Source organism: Leucoraja erinacea, chromosome 40, assembly GCF_028641065.1.
Source record: "Leucoraja erinacea ecotype New England chromosome 40, Leri_hhj_1, whole genome shotgun sequence".
In the NCBI taxonomy this organism is placed as follows: domain Eukaryota; kingdom Metazoa; phylum Chordata; class Chondrichthyes; order Rajiformes; family Rajidae; genus Leucoraja; species Leucoraja erinaceus.
In genome coordinates, this window is record NC_073416.1 from 6,585,645 (window position 1) to 6,605,774 (window position 20,130).

The 20,130-nt window shown below is 42.9% G+C and overlaps 1 protein-coding gene across 1 annotated transcript in view; it reads right to left on the minus strand.

Moving 5' to 3' along the window:
• Nucleotides 1–1,023: 1,023 nt before the first annotated feature.
• Nucleotides 1,024–20,130, minus strand: part of zgc:113184 (uncharacterized protein LOC553745 homolog) — a 127,727-nt gene continuing 108,620 nt past the window's right edge. The window contains exons 3-5 of the mRNA XM_055664382.1: nucleotides 10,567–10,688; nucleotides 7,725–8,311; nucleotides 1,024–3,509 (exon numbers count right to left, since the gene is read on the minus strand). Coding sequence (XP_055520357.1) covers nucleotides 3,330–3,509; nucleotides 7,725–8,311; nucleotides 10,567–10,678 — 879 coding nt within the window. The 5' untranslated portion in view covers nucleotides 10,679–10,688 and the 3' untranslated portion in view covers nucleotides 1,024–3,329. The remainder of the gene's footprint in view (nucleotides 3,510–7,724; nucleotides 8,312–10,566; nucleotides 10,689–20,130) is intronic.

Below are 20,130 nucleotides of genomic sequence, written 5' to 3' on the forward strand. Positions count from 1 at the left end.
CTTGTGGACAGATGAGACAAAGATTAACTTATATCAGAGTGATGGCAAGAATAAAGTATGGAGGAAAGGAACTGCCCAAGATCCAAAGCATATCATCTCATCTGTGAAACACAGTGGTGGGGGTGTTATGGCCTGGGCATGTATGGCTGCTGAAGGTACTGGCTCAATTATCTTTATTGATGATACAACTGCTGATGGCAGTAGCATAATGATAGACACATCCAATCTGCTCAAGTTCAAACAAATGCCTCAAAATTCATTGGCCGGCAGTTCATTCTACAGCAAGACAATGATCCCAAACATACTGCTAAAGCAACAAATTAGTTTTTTCAAAGCTAAAAAATGGTCAATTCTTGAGTGGCCAAGTCAATCACCCGATCTGAACCCAATTGAGCATGCCTTTTATATGCTGAAGAGAAAACCGAAGGGGACTAGCCCCCAAAACAAGCACAGGCTAATACAGGCCTGGCAGAGCATCACCAGAGAAGACACCCAACAACTGGTGATGTCCATGAATCGCAGACTTCAAGCAGTCATTGCATGCAAAGGATATGCAACAAAATACTAAACATGACTACTTTAATTTACATGACATTGCTGTGTCCCAAACATTATGGTGCCCTGAAATGGGAGGACTATGTTTAAACACAGCTGTAATTTCTACATGGTGAAACTAGTGGGACTCGGCAATTTGGTCAGCAGGGACAAGTTGCGCCGAAGGGCCTGTTTCCGTGCTGCATAACTCTATGACTCTATGTGCCTGAACCAACATGCACTGTAACAATTAACTAACACATGGGAAGTGGAATCAATCTTATAGCTGAAGGATGAATTTGTCAAAAAATGCAACACAATGCAGACAGTATAGCCAAAAAAATATATATTTATTTATCAGGCAATAATTTGCAAAATTTAGTCATCATGTTCAGTTCAGAGGAAAAACAACTTAACTTACACAAATACGTACTCAATAACATTTCATACCTGTTATACCGTTGCTGCCTTATGGCTCCAGTTGAGAGTCGTCTGCTGACCTTCCTCCGCTGTCTTTCATCAGCGAGGACTGCCATTTCTCTGCCCATTTCTGCAGCTGATCTATATCTCGCTGTATCTTCTGATAGCTTTCCTCACTGTCTGCAACTCCTCCAATTTTGGTGTCGTCAGCAAACCTACTCAGCAACACGTCTACTTGTGCATGTGACAATAAACTTCACTTTAGCAGTGGTATTGGTTTACTATTGCCACGGGTGCTGACATACAGCGGGCAGTGTTTTCTGTGTGCGATCCAGTCAAATACTATACACGAGTACAATCAAACCACACACAATTACAACAGGTTGTGCAAGGAGAGGAATACCAGAGTGCAGAATATAACATTGTTAGAAATTGTTAGTGGATGATCGTAGAACATCTTCTGGGACCAAAAAGCAAAACAAGCAAGGCCTGAACTTGTTCTGTGCCGAGCAAGTAAATGGAGCAGCAGGAGGTTCCATGTAAACCAATAGCTATACAGATAGATAGCCAAAAGAAGTTGTATTGCTGGCTGTTGCGCTTTTTGCAGCCGCTGTTCATTTCCTATAGCTGTTGAAGAACCTTTGCAATTTTGTCACTGTTGTAATGTACAAGGCACAGCAGCTGATTTGCGTACAGCAAGCTCCAACCTGCAGCAAGCAGCAACCAAACAACCAATTTAATGATATTGGTCGAATGAATTCCCCATGCTTCTTTGCAGTAGTGGGATCCGAGTTTGCATTCGGAACATACTATAAGCTGTGGTCATTGTGTTCAAGGCTCTCAAGCAGGACTTTTGACTCAGAAGTTAGAGCGTAACCTGAAGATGTAAAGTCACCACACAGGGACAGCCCGTGTTGCTGCCAGCCACGAGCCAATCTAAAAAATCCGGCGTGCCCAGTATCAGTGGTGCGAGAAGACCCGTTGCCACTGTGGATACCTGGCCTCCCAATTAGGCAACTTCATCGCACAATCACGATTGAAACAACTTCAATTGGCAAGGTACAGGGGGCTGCTTTTCATGAGAAGCAACCCTCTCTCCGGCCATTTGATAGCAAAAACGTGCAGCTTTTGCTTCCTCCTTGTTATGCAGGAATATCAATCTGCATTTCCTTCCCAGATTATATAGAAGGTATAGAAAGGAACTGCAGATGCTGGTTATCCACTGAAGAGGGCAGTTAGAGGGGCAATAAATGTTGGCCATGTCAGTGATGCACAGATCTAATGAGTTCATTTTAAAAATGCGATCTTAGTCATGAAGGTTTTGGCTGCATTGCATAAGATGACGCTATTTTCACCAACAGTGTCAGCAATGGAAAGGAAACATTTGCAACATATTTGGCAAAAAAAAGCAGCAAAAGAAATAGATAGGAATTTGTTAGAATTTGACTGTCATTTCTTTTTTTTTTTAAATGGTACAAGCAGATACAATAATAATTTTCAAAATGAGAATCAGATAAATTCTTGAGATGCGACAAGGTGCAGAAATAAAGGAAAAGGAGAAGGAAACTGAATGGATAGCCCTTAAAGGGAGCCAATGCAACCATCATGTGCTCAATGACAAACACAAGGAACTGCAAGTGCTGGTTTACAAAAATAAAGACATAAAGTGCTGGAATAACTCAGCGAGTCAGGCAGCATCCCTCGAGAACATGGATAGGCGACGATTTGGGTCGGGACCATTCTTCAAACTGGAGAGTGGTCCTGACCTGAAAAGTCACCTATCCATGTTCTCCAAGAAATACTGCCTGACCCGCTAAATGATTCCAGCACGTTGTGTCTTTTTAATGTTAAATGGCCCCCATCTGCACTACCTTATTCTCTGATCTAAGATAATATAGTAGTGAACATGACAATATATATTACTGCAGCGGAAGTCAAATGGAATATAATATAATGTCATGGTGGTTCATTTTACCTGTCTCCAGGTTTATCTGTCTGAAACAGAAAAGCTACTCTTTTTGTTGACAGTGTAATGTGAACCCTCCCTGATGAGTCACTGCCTGGTAACACGCTCCTGCTGCAAATTATTCTATGGAGCACGCTCTTCCAGCCATCTGTTCTCTGCAATACCAAAGAGTATAAAGTGGCCTTGTGCAAAGCAAATTCTGTTCATCTCACCAAGTTTAATTACCTCTTCCCCCACTTCCAGCCCCATCTGCCGATGTCATGCTTTATGTTCAGTTTGAGCATCTTGCATCCCAACTATTGCGCAGCTTCACCACACACGGACAGTGTGCATCGAATCCCAGTTCTGCTCTGCTCATTGCTCTTGCAGTGGTTAGTTAGCAAGATGCCCCAAGATGTCGCCACAGGGGTTAATCGCATTCAATATGTCCAGTGAGGTGCACCAAGTAATCACCTCGGGTTGCCGCTCCAGCTGGAAACACGGCCTGGCAGAATTCACAGACTTGGGAAGAGAGGCTTGATTCCGAGTTCAGTGTGGCTTCGTGTCCTGCACAGCAATCTTCAGGCAAATGATGAGGGCTCCACGGGCTCTGTGGTCAATCAGAAACACGGTCAGCATTGTTCACGTACACGGAACAGTTTGTGCCATTGGCGGATCTTTCATACCATGGCACTATTTCACAAGTTTATTTTATTGCATAGAATACAAAATGTACTCTTGGTCACCATTAATGACTGAGTCACCAAAATGTTTATTTGTTTGCATTCTGAAGCACATAATCAAAAAGTAATACATTACGGGACAGTATATAAGAAAATAAGTTCACTGTGTGTTTGCACACGTGTCAATAAAAGCACAATTGGCCATTACATTTTTTTGGTATCAAAGTAGAAAATTATGAGATTTTATCAAAAAGTAATAATTAGTGACCTTGATTATTCCAGATTTATTAAAGAATAGTCATTCATTTAGAAGTATCCATCTGCTTCATTAATCCGTTTTAAGGCTGAGGAAACCATAGGTGAGGTTTGCAAAATATACAAGAGATGGATTCCTGCTTCTTTGCAATACAGGGAAGTGGGACTGTGAGGTGCCTTGGAAATGTTGCAATTCAGTAGGGATACCAGCGGGAAGAATGGCTGACTGTACCTGCAGTAGCCGGGCTGGATGGCTGTGCAGTCAGATGTTTGGCTCCACAATACAGAAAATGACCGGGAGGTGCCGCCAGGGTTGAGAGGGATAGGGACCAAATGCAGGCAAATGAGACGAGCCCAGAATACCAACTTGGTCGGCATGGACAAGATGGGCAGAGCGGCCTGTTCCTCCCATGCTGTATAGCTCTATCACTCCCATCATGCCCTGACAGACAGAGAGAGATGAAATAGAAAGAACTGCCAATGCTGGTTTTCAAAAAGAAAGATAAAGATCTGAAGTAACTCAGCAGGTACACATAAATGCTGGAGAAACTCAGCGGGTGAGGCAGCATCTATGGCGCGAAGGAAATAGGCAACGTTTCTGGTCGAGACCCTTCCTCGGTCTGAAGAAGGGTCTCGACCCGAAACGTTGCCTATTTACTTCGCTCCATAGATGCTGCCTCACCCGCTGAGTTTCTCCAGCATTTTTGTCTACCTTTGATTTTCCAGCATCTGCAGTTCCTTCTTAAACACAAAGTAATTCAGCAGGTCAGGCAGCATCGCTGGAGAACTTGGATCAATGACGTTTCAGGTTGGTACCCTTGTTCAGTCCAGGTTCTCTGGATGTACAAGCTGTGAGAACAGCTGTGTGACAGTGTGTGTGTGTGTGAAATAGAGAGAGAGAAAAAAAAAACAAGTATCAGATGCCTGACATCCTGTTGGTTTTGATTATCCACAAATAATATTCACAATGCCATTCTGAAATAGATGCTCCTTATACCTTAATTTTATTTTAAAGCTTTAGAAATACTGGCACGCAGGAGTTGTTTAAGTAAACATGACACAGGATTAGCTTGGTTCAACAGCAGCAGAACGCAGGTGTGAAAAGTTTAAAGCTTTCACTCTCTAACCTAAAACGTGCAGCATTTTGACCACTGAAATTGTATTTGATCGAGAGAGTTAAGAGTCAATTGCCATATGTTCTGGTAACAGAACATTGACATTCTTGCTTGCTGCAATATACTGGAGAAACAATGACTTTGGAACATTAAAATGTTGTATCAAATAAATGACACATATACCAGAGGGGAAGAATCAGAAGCATGGTTTGCTTAGGACAAGAGGGGAGTGGGAGCACGGAAACAGTATGAGATCAAACTTTGTGTTACTTGTGACAGGTAGATTTGAGCATGAAAGTAAGACTCTCATCATAGCCAGAGGATTTGAGTATAGGAGCATGGAGGTCCTACTGCAGTTGTACAGGGCCCTGATGAGACCACACCTGGAGTATTGTGTGTGGTTTTGATCTCCTCATTTGAGGAAGGACATTCTTGCTATTGAGAGAGTGCATCGTAGGTTCACCAGGTTAATTCCCGGTATGGCGGGACTGACATATGATGAAAGAATGGATCGACTGGGCTTATATTTACTGGAATTTAGAAGGATGAGAGGATATCTGATAGAAACGTATCAATTTCTTAAGGGATTGGACTGGCTAGATGCAGGAAAGATTTACCCGATGTTGGCAGAGTCCAGAACCAGGGGTTACAGTTTAAGAATAAGGGGTAGGCCATTTAGGACTGAGATGAGGAAAAACATTTTCACCTAGTGAATCTGTGGAATTCTCTGCCACAGAAAGCAGGGGAGAGCAATTCACTGGATGTATTCAAGAGAGAGTTAGATATAACTCTTAGGGCCAAAGGAATCAAGGGATACAGGGAGAAAGCAGGAATGGGGTACCTGTACTAATTTTGGATGATCAGCCATGATCATATTGAATGGTGGTGCTGGCCTGAAGGGCCGAATGGCCTACCCCTGCACCTATTTTTTATATTTCTGTGTTTCTATGACTCTCCAGTCAGTGAATGCAGTCACCAAGGATGAACTAACTGATCATTCACCAGTAGGTGTCAGCAGAGACAGGCTCTGCAGTCGGGAAGGGACCAACCAAAGATACTGGAGGAGCTTTGGGATCAACGAGCTACTCTCCAAAAGACAACAAAGATAGACACAAAATACTGGAGTAACTCAGCGGGTCAGGCAGAGAACCCTGCCTGAGTCAATAGGCAATAGATAATAGACAATAGGTGCAGGAGTAGGCCATTTGGCACTTCGAGCCAGCACCGCCATTCAATGTGATCATGGCTGATCATCCCCAATCAGTACCCCGTTCCTGCCTTCTCCCCATATCCCCTGACTCCGCTATTTTTCAGAGCCCTATCTAGCTCTCTCTTGAAAGCATCCAGAGAACCGGCCTCCACCGCCCTCTGAGGCAGAGAATTCCACGGACTCACCACTCTGTGTGAGAAAAAGTGCGTCCTCGTCTCCGTTCTAAATGGCTTACTCCTTATTCTTAAACTGTGTGTGTGTGGCCCCTGGTTCTGGACTCCCCCAACATCGGGAACATGTTTCCTGCCTCTAGCGTGTCCAAACCCTTAACAATCTTATATGTTTCAGAGAACTCAGCGGGTCTGGAGAGAAGGAATGGGTGACGTTTCGGGTCGAGACCCCTCTTCAGACTGAGAGTCAGGAGCGAGAGAGACATAGAGATATGGAAGGGTAAGGTGTGAAAACACACGATGATCAAGGAAAATTACTCAGTCATTCCTTATCTCAAGAGATGCTGCCTGCCCCGCTAAGTTACTCAGCACTTTGTGTCTATCTGCCGTGTCAGCATCTGCAGTGCCTTCCTACACAGAATTTCATGGAATTGACTTTGGTCCCGTTTTGTACCCGGAATGACATTGTTGTTCGGCCTCAGTAGCGTTCTCCCCACCCCACCCCATTATGTGTGCCAATGTTGAACCATTCAACACTTGAATCACACTGGTATAACCATTAAACGTGCAAGAGGATTTCCATGTGCTTCATTTTAAACAAAGCGTTATTACATTTTGTTGAAGTTTCACTGTTGTGAGTCAGTGATGGCAAATGAAATGCCTTTCATTTGAATGTCAGTATCAAGGACTCCCTGGTGCGGGTATGACATAAGCTATGCACGGGATCCTTTGCCAATTAACACTCAAGGTGCATGTGCCTGAAATATGCAAGTTGGCTACTGAATGAAATAACTGCTGCATTGCAGCAGTGTTTCAGGGAAAGCTGGCACCCACTAGTGCTTGTGTTTAAAATAGTCCAAAATCATCTTGGTGGCAGATTGTCTGTCTGGTGCTGTCTGTGTTGAGTTTGCATGTTTTCCCTGTGACCGCATTGGTTTTCTCCGGGTGCTGCAATGGCAAGTCAAATTTCACTGCACCAATTGGTGTATATGATAATAAATGTCCCTTGTCCCCTCTGGTTTCCTCCCACATCCCAAAGTCGTGCGGGTTTGTAGATTAATTGGCCCGCTGTAAATTGCCCCCCCCCCACCCCTGATGGATGGAAAAGTGGAATAACATTGAATTAGTGTGAACAAGTCACGTGGACTCGGTAGGCCGAAGAGCCTACTTCCATGCTGTGTTTTTCAATCAATCAATTTAAAATTTAAACAAATATTTAGCAGATTGGGTAGATTGTCAACCTAATATTCTGGTTGGATTTTAGCCCTTAACCAGATGTGTAGGAGTGTAACAAGCCTCTGTACTTCAGACACTGGAGTTCTTGAAAAGCACTAAACCCTATAATGTACGGATTCCAAGGTGACTCAATCTCACAACATAACTGCTGCCTACCTGTGGCGGCCGACTCATCCCTGGAGAATTGAAAATAACAGATGCACATTCTGTGGAACGATAAATAACAGCTGAGTCCAAGCTCCCCGGAACAAGAGCAGCTTCAGAATCACTGAAAGTTTCGGAATACTCCTTTTCCCTAAAGGGGTAGTCTGATCCTGAAAGCACCACTCGCCCACCCAGGAAAGGTTCAGGAATATTTGCACGTGGCTGTTCCGAGACACTCCCGATTTTGTCAAAGCTAAAGGTGTTTCTGTAGTCATCGTACAAGTTACTGACACAACCTTCCGCACTTTCTATAGTTAGAGCTTCCAATAGATCAGCAGTTTTCAGGTGAAGTGATTTTTCATTTGCATTCATCGAAAAGTCATAATTTTTGTTGGAGGACGGATATTTGATGTCAAGTTTAGGGCAGTACTTCAACTCCACGTCTTGGCTCATGTCCCCCATAACCTCTCGAGAATCAGCAAGTGCATTGCAGGCAGCTCTCTGGAGGACTTTCTTCTGCTGCGGTCTGAGAAAGGGTCCTTCTGACTGGTCAAGCTTCCCAGCATCCGTGCATTGTATTGGCACAGTGAAGGGCAGATCTGAAAGACAACAGTCAAAAGCGGGAGGTTTTGATTAACATGTCTTTTGTATCTTGCAACACCACGTACAGTATTAATACATCTTGGAACAACTGTTTCAGGTCAGCTCAGTTCAGTTTATTGTCACGTGTACCGAGGTACAGTGAAAAGCCTTTGTTGCGTGCTAACCAGTCAGCGGAAAGAAGAAGGAGGGTCTCGACCCAAAACGTCACCTATTCCTTTTCTCCAGAGATGCTGTCTGACTGCCGAGTTACTCCAGCTTTTTGTGTCTATTTTCAGCGGAAAGACAACAATACATGATTACAATCGAGCCGTTCGTAGATAATAGTTTAGGACTGCTCTCGGGTTGTGTTAGGATGGTTCAGTTGCCCGATTTGAAAATCGATGTCTGAGAGAGAGCAGTGATTGACTATTTGGCCATTAATTCCTGTCAGGGAGCTGAGTAGCCTCTGATACCTTGCTGGAGTTCCATTATTCATGTACGAGGCTTGACAGGGTTATCAGTACCAGCTTGCTTCCATCGACATCTGACATACACTCTACAGGGGAAGGTTCTCAGGTAATGTTCAAGACCAATTTTTTCTCGAAAACTATGAGCCAACCGTGACTCACTACAACTCTTACCATTGCCCCCACCAGCTAACTGGAAGAACTGCCAATTGGTCTTTGCCTGTGGTGGCTGTTTGGAGGGGGTTGAGCAGAATACCAGGAGACCTCTCTAACTTTCTATCAGCGAGGCTAAACGGCGGTTGGGCGATCGTTTCGCCGAACACCTCCGCTCAGTCTGCAATAACCTACCTGAACTCCTGGTGGCTCAGCACTTCAACTCCCCCTCCCATTCCCAATCCGACCTCTCTGTCCTGGGTCTCCTCCATTGCCAGAGTGAGCAACACCGGAAATTGGAGGAACAGCACCTCATATTCCGCCTGGGCAGCTTGCATACTGATGGCATGAATGTTGAATTCTCCCAATTTTGCTAGCCCTTGCTGTCTCCTCCCCTTCCTTAACCCTCGAGCTGTCTCCTCCCATCCCCCCGCCCTCGGGCTCCTCCTCCTCCCCTTTTTCCTTCCTTCTCCCCTCCCACCCCCCATCAGTCTGAAGAAGGGTTTTGGCCCGAAACGTCGCCTATTTTCTTCGCTCCATAGATGCTGCTGCACCCGCTGAGTTTCTCCAGCAATTTTGTGTACCTTCGACCTCTCTAACTTGAGACTTTGTCTGAACAAGTGGATGAAGCAATAGTTCAAGCAGGAGGATCCAGAATAAACTATAGTGAATAAACAGCAAGATCGTGCCAAAGTGAAATGACAGAGCCCATTTTCAAACCAAGGATAATGGAAATCAACAACTTTCTCCCCAAATGACAACGGTTTAGAATGGGACATGCAACAATGCAGGAGTATTTCACTAAATTATTTGTTTTAAGTCAAGTCATGGAGCAAGGCTGGGACTTGTCATCTTCTGACTCAGAGACGAGACTGCTCCCATTAAGCCAAAGCTAACACCCCAGAGCAAATGTTCCTTCACTTGACCCCAGCCTGCAGTGAGACTATAGCATGGAATGCTGTAAATATACTACACTGGTTGTACAGGAGCTGATTCCGCACAAAGTATCTCAACTCACTAGCACTTGTAGGCTCTGTAGTTCATGGAATCACAGAAACGTTACAGTTCAGCAATAAGATAGACCAGGATAGGCTGATGATTGAGAGACACAAGAAAATGAAGATGCTGGGTTAACAAAAAAAGAAAAAAAGTTCTGGAGTAACTCAGCAGGTCAGGCAGCATCTCTGGAGAACATGGATACGTGACGTTTCTCGACAGGGCCCTACTTTAGACCTGATGTTTGTTCGGCAAGGGCATCAAGAAACATGAAGTGGTTTGGAAAATGGGGACAAGGTACTGCTCTGCAATAACAACTTCTTAGTGGAACACCATTGAGGGGCTGAATGACCAGTTCCTGTTCTTATATCCCTCAGTAAAAGCCTATTGTGTATGGCAAATTAAGCTATTCGGTTTAGCAACACGGTCATTTTGTTGGTCTCATGTCAATCCCAGTATTTCAATCCAGAAAGTACAGACTCCAATCCATGACCCACTCTAGGTCCTGCATGTACTTTCTCTAAAAGTCATGCTTATTTCCCCCTCATGTTTCTGTCACACGACCGTGAATGCTTCTTGTTATAAATAAAGATGAACATTCTTTGCATCACCTCAGTAGAGTGGTGTCCGATAATGAGAACGTTGCCTTTACTCACCAACAGTTATTTCCCTCTTCTCAGTCAACTCTTTAATTAGTTCTGCCTGCCTCACACACACAATCTTCAACCTTCTGAACTCCTCGGTCAGCAGTCCAAATGCCTCTTCCATTTCTTTATCTCTGGATGGAAAGAAGAAACAGTTTAAAAGTAGCATCAGTCGGTAAACTCGTCAAAACCTCAAGTCAAGAGTCTTTAATTGTCATGTGTAGCTAAACTGAACAATGAAATTCTGGTAACAGCACAACAGTTTTGTAAACCGAGTACTCAGTAGATAATATTAAAAACAATAATAAACCCCAATATAGTGAAAAACAAAAGTCCAAAGTCCCGAGAGCAACCAAGACAGTTTGTCGTGCGAAGTTTAGTTGGTGTTTGTAGTGTTCAATAGACTAATGGTTGTTGTGAAGAAGCTGTCCCTGAACCTGAAGGTCCTGGTTTTGAGACTCCTATACCTTCTCCTCAATGGCAGGAGTGAAATGAAAGTGTGGCCAAGGTGGTGTGGGTCTTTGATGATGCTGGCTGCCGTTCTTGAGGCAGAGACTACGATAGCTCCCTTCGATGGTGGGGTAGTGTCCATCACTTTTTGTAATCTACTTAATTCCTGGGCGTTTGAGTGATTTCTGTTTACAAATTAACGTTGAAGGAGCCAGGTCCACTCAAAGGCCGTCCCCATAAATGACAGTGTTAGTCTAAATGCAGAGCTATTCAGATCTGGGAGGTCCCTGCTCTGAATGACTCATTTAGATTAACCCTGTCATTTATGGGGCCCTAGATGATAAGTTCATTGAGTCATACCACATGCAAATAGGTCCTTCGGCCCAACTTCCCCTCGCCGACCAAGATGTCCCATCTACACTAGTCCCACCTGGCCAATATTCTTCTAAACCTTTCCTATCCATGTACCTCTCCAAACCATCCCCTCCTTCTCCAACCCTCCCTTCTCTTCCCTGTGCCCCACCTGTGATGTGCACCAATTCCCCCCCCCCCCCCCCCCCCCCCCCCCCCCCCCTCCTCTGGCTTCATAAATCGCACTTCTATACTTATCTCACACCTTTTGTCTATTTATCTCGGCCTTTTTGTCCAACTATCTGCCTATCAACCCGCCCCCGCCTCACCTGTATCCATCTATCACTCACAGGTTTTGTCCTGGCCCCCTCCTCACTTCCAGATTTCTCCTGGGTGTATTTAGTCAGAGGAAGAGTTTCGACCCAAAACATTACCTATCCATGTTCGCCAGAGATGCTGCCTGACCCGCTGAGTTACTCCAGCACTTTGTGTCCTTTTGTGTAAGCCGGTATCTGCGGTTCCATGTTTCTACATTTCAGCTAAAAACAGATCTGTTTTGGATTCAAAGGCAACTGAACCCATCCAAAAACAAATCAATCGAAAGAAGTTAATCAACAAAATGTACAAGGGATTTGTTAGCACCTTTGTTATCACCACAGAGAGAGGAAGACGTACTGTTTATCTGTGTACAGACATCTTTATTTTTTCCTTCCTGCAATGCTCCTGATAAGTTGATAAGTCAGCACTACACCAACCCAAGGCAGAGAAACACAAATTAATTGCACAACTTCAAGCTTCATATTAAAACAAATAAATCTAAATTTAAGCAAGCCATGTAAAGCAAAATGTAATGGCGTTACCATTGAAACCAACTTCAATTAAATACATTCACCTTAAAGGTTTAAGACCTTAACACAAACATGTCCACTAAAAACCAAAGGCATCCACTCAAATACTATTCAATTTTTTAGAGAAGATTTTTAAAGTAAAATCACGTCAAATGGCTTAGAATAATTCAAAATGAAAAATAATGACTCTGCCTTAAAAATAAGCACATCTACTTTAAAACTAAAGAGCCAAAAGCATTCAAAAACACGACAATCTAACTGGTCAAGCATCAGTCAATGAGCATTGAGGATAGGCAATAATTGATTGACCGTAACAATGAAACCCAGATCCTAGTAAAAATTGAATAAATAAAAAGTTGCATGGAAAGGTGCACCTTAAAGCAGGTGAATCAACTTTAAAACAAGTCATTATTTTAATTCAATCATAACCAAAAACAAATATCTCATTTAAAAATGTGTCCACTTTAACATCCCACCATCTGAAAATAAACTGAATCCATCTTAAAACAAAGCTAATTGGCCCACGAAAAACAAAGAGAATTTTACTGAATCTCAAAAATGTAAAATAATTAAACAAAAAACAAAATGCTAGAGGAACTCAGCGGGTCGAGCAGCATCCGTGGGGGGAAATGGATGGTTGATGTTTTGAGTCAGGACCCGTCCTCTGGACCGTTTTAAATAATGGTCTCCACTTATAAAAGAAGTGTCCGCTTCCTAAAAGATATAGGACCCCAAATATTTCCTTTAAATTGAATTCTCTTGAAAAAATGACAATCAAATAAATAGTTTGAACCCTCCCAGCGACAGATAAACCTAATTTCAGAGAAGCAAATCTACCTGAAAACATGCAAATTCACGCTGAGATGTGAATCCATCAGACAACGTGAAGATAGGCAGAAAATGCTGGAGTAACTCAATGGGACAGGCAGCATCTCTGGATAGAAGGAATGAATAACATTTTGGGTCGAGACCCTTTCTTCAGAGTGAAGCTATCCTTAAGCAGCTAAAGCCAACTTAGAATAAACAAAGCAACCTTAACACAAGCAACACCATTAGAAAATAATTATGTTCACTAAAAACAGGAGACTCCAATCAAAAATTGAGAAAGCCAAGTTAAAACAAGTCATCCAACCTTAAGACGTGAATCCATCTTAAAACAGCTGAATCCACCTGAAAGTAAGTCAACCAACTGCGTCAAATTGTTCAATCTTCAAATAAATTAATGGCCCAAAAACAAATAAATCCAACTTAGCATGGACTAAATCCAACTGAGAACACAAACAAAATATGCCCCAAAACTAACCGTATCCATTCAAGGCAAATAATTCAGGGTGGGGGGGGGGGGGGGGGGGGGGGGGGGGGGGAGGTTTGCTTTATTTATCAATTTGATAAATAAAGCAAACAACTCCACCCAAGAACTTTAAAACAAACAAATTCAACCTACAATATGTATATACCAGACAGGAGACTCCACCTTGCAGCTGATATCTCCATTAATCAAATACACTTAAAAATAGATGGTAGACAAAATTGCTGGAGAAACTCAGCGGGTGAGGCAGCATCTATGGAGCAAAGGAAAAAAGCAACGTTTCGGTTCGAGACCCTTCTTCAGACTAAAATAGATGATCCTTTACAATAAATAAATTTCTTAAAATAAGTGACTCCAGCAGAAAACAGGAGGCTCCATCGGAAAACTAAAGAGGTGAACTCCAGCTTCAAACAAAGCATACTTACAAAAGTGAATGATTATTTACACAGAGAAATCATCCTTTGAACAAATACTTCACTGCCTGTCAAATAGGTCCAGCTCAAGCCATATGGAACTGAATATATGCCAGTCAACGGCAACATAATAAATCTGAAAGAGGACGTGGTGACTTGAGCAGGTTTTGCTGTTCGTTGTTGGGGTGTATTTGGTTAGACTTATTTCCCTCTCTGCTATAAGTGTTGTTAGACCTGAGACCAGACTCCAGAGTTACGTATTAATCTATGCGAGAGAAAAAAAATCTAACCCTTGCCACAGGTGAACACTTCCCCCCATCTACAATGGGATAGCCAACTGCTTGCTAGCAGCCTTGTACCAGCTGGTGCATGGAAAGCAAAACAAAACTGCAGATGCTGAAAATCTAAAATAAAACTGTTCTGGGTTGCCAGCAGATTTGACAGCATTTGTGGAGTACAGGGAGAAACATTGACCCTTCAGGAAGAACAGCTAGAGCATGCACTTTTCTGCACTGAGGTTCTTCTGGTTTGAGTATAAAGAATTGATGGGTGTGCTTCCCAAAAAGATAGTTGGTTATTTGATCTCCATGCATTGTAATGACACAAGAATCATTAGAAGGTAGACAAAAAATGCTGGAGAAACTCAGCGGGTGAGGCAGCAACTATGGAGCGAAGGAATGGGTGACGTTTCGGGTCGAGACCCTTCTTCGCTCCATAGATGCTACCTCACCCGCTGAGTGTCTCCAGCATTTTTGTCTGCCTTCGATTGTTGCAGCATCTGCAGTTCTTTCTTAAACAAGAATCATTAGAACTCATTTCTGGAAGAAGTGAATTGTCAAAGTGATGACTTGACCAACCACATTGAGTCTCTCCAGAAATGCCAGAATATTTGTTTTACAATGCACGTGTTAAAAAGTGATTCCTGATAAACACAATGAAACAACTCTCACTTTTCTCCTTCCCTGATAGTTCTTGATATCAAAATCCCTGTGGTTTTCATGTAACACAAAAGATTATAGATGCCAGAAGTTTATGGTGAGAAGGCAGGAGAATCGGGTTGAGAGGGAAAGATAGATCAGCCATGATTGAATGGGCTAAATGGCAGAATTCTTCTCCTATAATTTATGAACTTATGCTGGAATGTTAAGCTAGAAATAAGCTGCTGGAGGAACTCAGCAGGTCAGGCAGCATCCGTGGAGGCAGAGGGATGGTTGATATTTCATGTTGAAACCCTGCATCAAGACTGAGTATACTATGATGCAGGGTCTCGATTCAAAACCTCGACCATCTTGCTACCTCCATAGATCCTGCTTGACCTCTGAGTTCCTCCATAAGTTTGTTTTTTGCCCTGTGATTAACATATTCTAACGACTCCCCAGTTGTTTAAAGATCTTGCCAGCTGTGAGCTGATTCTTGGCTTACTTTATCTTGCGCCGCCTAAAAAATAAATTCTTGTGATATCTCATAAGACTCCAAAGAAAAGTTGGGAAATGAGGCTGACTAAATTGCCCTTGCAAGATAGCAGAAGTGATTCAATGGGCTGAATGGCCATTTTCCTTCATGCATCATTTTTACACTTCTATGTCCACTGGTGGGGATTGCTCTGTCCCTTTAATCCACGACTGCTCCTTATGCTCTACGAACCCCCTGGAATGCAGTTAGCAAACATCTAGATCCTGCATCTCCGTTCTAGTCACTGTGACATGCCCTAGTTTTAAAAATGACTGCAGCCTGTTTAATTATTATTAATAGATCACCGTCCCTCTTGGCTCCCTGGTGAATGCCAGTTTTCCTTATTTAATTTTTGATTCAGCACATCGGGGCCTTTTCTGATAAATCACAGAGGTCCCTGAAGAAGTGCGATTGCCGGACACATCCCTGGTGTTTCTAATGATCTTAACCCCATCCACAACTGTCCATTCAAGTCTTTATTTATTCATTTTTTGATATCTAACCTTCACTGGCAAGACCAGAATCTGTCAACCATCCCTCGCAGCCCTAGTAGAGGTGGAGGCTGAACAGCTGCAGTGTCTCTGTAGGTGGTGCATTCTGGTCACTGTAGAGTGTGAGGAAGCAAGGAGATGCGGTTGTCTGAGCATTCATGGCAACTGTAAAACGCTGCCTTTCGTTTACAGGACATCGTTTTCAGCGTGGGATTATTACTGCTTTGGAGGGCAATTTTGATCCCCATCTACAATAGCAAAGATACTGTCTGAAGTAGGGTCTTGACCCGAAAAGTCTCCATGGATCTTCATAGGTGCTCCTCATTGATCTCCATAGATGCTGCCTGCCCCACTGTGTTACTCCCACACAATGTCTTTTTTTCTACAAAGACCCAGTCGGTTCTGGTAGCAGGCATGGAGTGGATAAGTCATTCCTTTTCCTAATATGCAAGAAGCCTTCTGCCTTGTGTCAAGTTTTAATCAAATTTCATGCTCCAATCTCAGCTGGACGATCTCCCGTTCGGGTTGCGGCGGGAGGAAAGTTTGGGTGGGAGTACCATCACCGGCCCGGAGAATGCCGAGCTCACTCCGAGCGATTAATCTGCGCCAATTAGTCTGCCAATACCAGCAGAGAGCACGAGGCCTAACTCGCACTGCAATGCTGATTTTTGCAAGGAGAGAGGGTATTGATAATTTTAAAATAATTTGCATAACTCCTAATACATAAACATAAACAAAGAGATGGTTGCATGCTGCTTAATGCAGTGCCTGGAAGCTGGAGGATTTACATTCAAATTAAATTTGATGCCAAATATTTATATTAATTTGTTGATCCTGTAAGAAGCCATTGGATTGGTCTCTAAAAACCAATCTGGGTCACAAAAGTCTTTCGGGGAAGATAATGAATTATCCTTATCCAGTCCGGCCTATATGTGACTCCAAACTACCACCAGGGTTGACTCTTAATTGTCGTCTGAAATGGCCCAATAAATCAATCAGTTGAAGAAATAACCAGCGATGAACAATTAGGGAGGAGCAGTTAACACTAGCCTTGTCAGTGATGTTTACCTAATGTGAATGATTAGAAGAAAATCCACTGTCTATTTTAACCCATTGTAAAGTAACACAGAGTGGATTTTATTCAAATGGACACCAATAGAAAACATCAACAGAAACTAAACTAGCTATGTTTTACCAAGTATCCACCTTAATAAAACAAATCATCTTAAAATAAACTTTCTTGTTAAATGTATTCTGTGAAGTACACTTGCTCACATTAGATAGTCTACTGAGAAGGTAGAGAGAGGAAGGATTCATGTGCAAACATGCATACAAATTTGGAGCAAGAGGATACCACTCAGCCCCTCGAGCCTGCTCCTGCATTTAATAAGATCATAGCTAACCTGATTGTAACTCAACTCCCCTCTGCCTGTAGTTGCCTTTCACCCCCTTGCTCATCAAGAATCTATCTACCTCTGCATTAAAGACTTCAAAGACGTTTCCACTTAGAGGGTAGTGGGAGTATGGAACGAGCTGCCAGAGGAGGTAGTTGAACCTGGTATAATAACAACATTCAAAATACACTTGGACAGGTACATGGATAGGAAAGGTTTAGAAGGATATGGGCCAAATGCGGGCAAATGGAACTAGCTCAGATGGAGCGTTTTGGTCAGCATGCACGAGTTGGGCCGAAGGGCCTGTATCTGTGCTGTATGACTCTCTATGACAACTTCCACCACCCTTTGAGAGAAAGTGTTCCAAAGACACATGGCTTCCGGAACGACATTCATTCCACACACCTCCATCTTGTTGGTTTCAGAACAACACAGGCAGAGATTTGTCACCAGTTTGATTTTCTTGCTCGTGAACCTTTTATCCTTGTATTCTCCAGTATTCAGTTTTTTTTTAATGACGGCAGAATAGGTCCTTAGATCTCTTGCTGCCAGATATTCTTTTGTTCAAAGTCATCATATATAAAGCATTAATAAACAAAAAGCTCACCGATGCAGTTAATTTCACAAACTTACTGGATTTTCCTGGCATCTCCTGACTGGCAACAAAAAAAAATCAGTTGTCTTGAAATTGTCCCCTCTCACTGCAGCTCGCTGTCCAACATGTTAATTTTGCTACTTTTGTTCAGAGTCTATTAGTAACACACAGGCTGACTTCTGGTTTCAACGGGACTTTCCCAGTGGTAGTATCAACCAACAATAACGTCAGTGGAACAGGAAGGGTTTGTTCTCTTTTCATTTTCGAGTCATTCTTTTTTCTGGCTCTTCATCATTGTACGCAATCGCCAGAAATCTGGCCATTTTGTTACAGTGTGGTATCTCTTTTATACTTCACCCAAAAATCACAAAGCTCTGCACTCAAGCATCACTTTTGGAACCAGTTGCTGTTCCTTCATCTCTCACCACGCCCTGCTTAGTCATTCAGGAACATTCAAAATAAAACCACTCAAAACTATGATACTGGAGCAATTTAATGGCTAGAAGGCCTGTGGCTTGGATTGACAGGGACTCAGCTACATATCTCACTGACAGATAACAGACACCTTTAACAACGCGCTTAAGAAGGAACTGCAGATGCTGGAAAATCGAAGGTAGACAAAAATGCTGGGGAAACTCAGCGGGTGCAGCAGCATCTATGGAGCGAAGGAAATAGGGAACGTTTCGGGCCGAGAAGAGGATTGTTCTGGAGGTTACTCAGCAGTCAGCCTGAATTTGCAGAAATGCATCTTGTGGCCCAAAATTACCCAATCAGATTTAAGATAAAAATTTAGTTCCACAGCACAGGAAGATAGAAAAGCAAAAACTGCTTATTGAGGACATTTGAGATAAACGCAATTAAATGCTGGAAATACTCAGCAGGCCAGACAGCATCCATAGAGAGAGAGATATTGGGTTAATGATCTTTCATCTAGACTGGATAAAGTTAGGAATGAAACACGGCTAGAGTTAGGTTGCACAAGTGGTGGTGCCAGCTGAAAGAGGGTGGTGAAGGTTTGTTAACTGAGGTTCATCTGGAGGAGATATAAATAAAAGGAGATAACTGAGAATAGAGAGAAAAGAGAGACAAAAAAACAAAAAAAAACAGTTCTCGTTCATCTCCTATTAAATATCCATTGACTGACTTTGACCATTCCTGTGAGATCATTGAGCTCATTGTCACATCCCACCCTGGTTCTCAGGCCTGGATTCCTAGCATTGACTGGCCCACACCCATTGCCCCTTCACTGTGTGAGTGCCTCCTGGTCTTTTTTGCCAACACTGCCAGATGAATCTCTTTGATTGCACCTCCACCAAATTTTGACAATGGGGATGTGAGGGAAAACATTTTTATGCAGAAGGCAGCGATGGTGTGGAACTCAATGTGTGTAAAGAAGGTGTGGAAATGGAGCAAAAGGAAACTGGATCAGCACTTGAGGAAAAATAATTGACAAGGTGGTTGGGAAGTGCAGAGGAATGGGGATAATGAGATCAATCCACGGGGGGCCAGCATAGATTTAATGGGCCGAATGCCCTCATTCTGTGCCATAATTCTATATTGCTTCAGTTGTCTCGCTGACATTCATTCTTTTGTTGGCTTCTCTTTTGTTGAGCTCTCATTCATAAATTAATTATTTTCAATGTTGTACATCTGGGAAGGAGATTCCACTCGTAGATACTGGTCTGGACAATGGTAGGAACTGGCGCCGACTTAACTGTTCTGATCACAGCACGTACATGTGGTTAATTTGTCATCATGTGTTACTTCCTCATTTTTATAGTCTGGTACGGTGGTTAAAATATTATCTTAAAGGCAAAGTCACTTACTCTTCTGCCCCTACTGTTACAAATAGTTTATTTTCCCTGACGAGAATTCATGAGGAACAGGATGTTTCATGTTGATTTAAAAATATACACTGACAAGTCAGCGAGTGGCAGATGGAACTGAAAGACACAGCGTTGCAAAGGGATAAAGTTCACAGCAAGATTAGTTGTTGATCTCACCCTCACCTCACATGAATAACACGGGGACTAATTCTGCCCACACATCCTGTAACGTTCTCTGTGTGGAGTTTGCACATTCTCCCGGTGGCTTTTGTGTAGGTTTCCTTCTGGGTGCTCTGGTTTCCTTAAAGCCATGCACTTTGTAGGTTAACTGCCCACCGTAAGTTACCCCATTAGTATTGAATGGCTATGTGAAGAGAATAAAGTAAGATTCGTGTAAATGGGTATAAATGACTGTGATGGTCGGCACGGACTTGGTGGGCAGAAGGG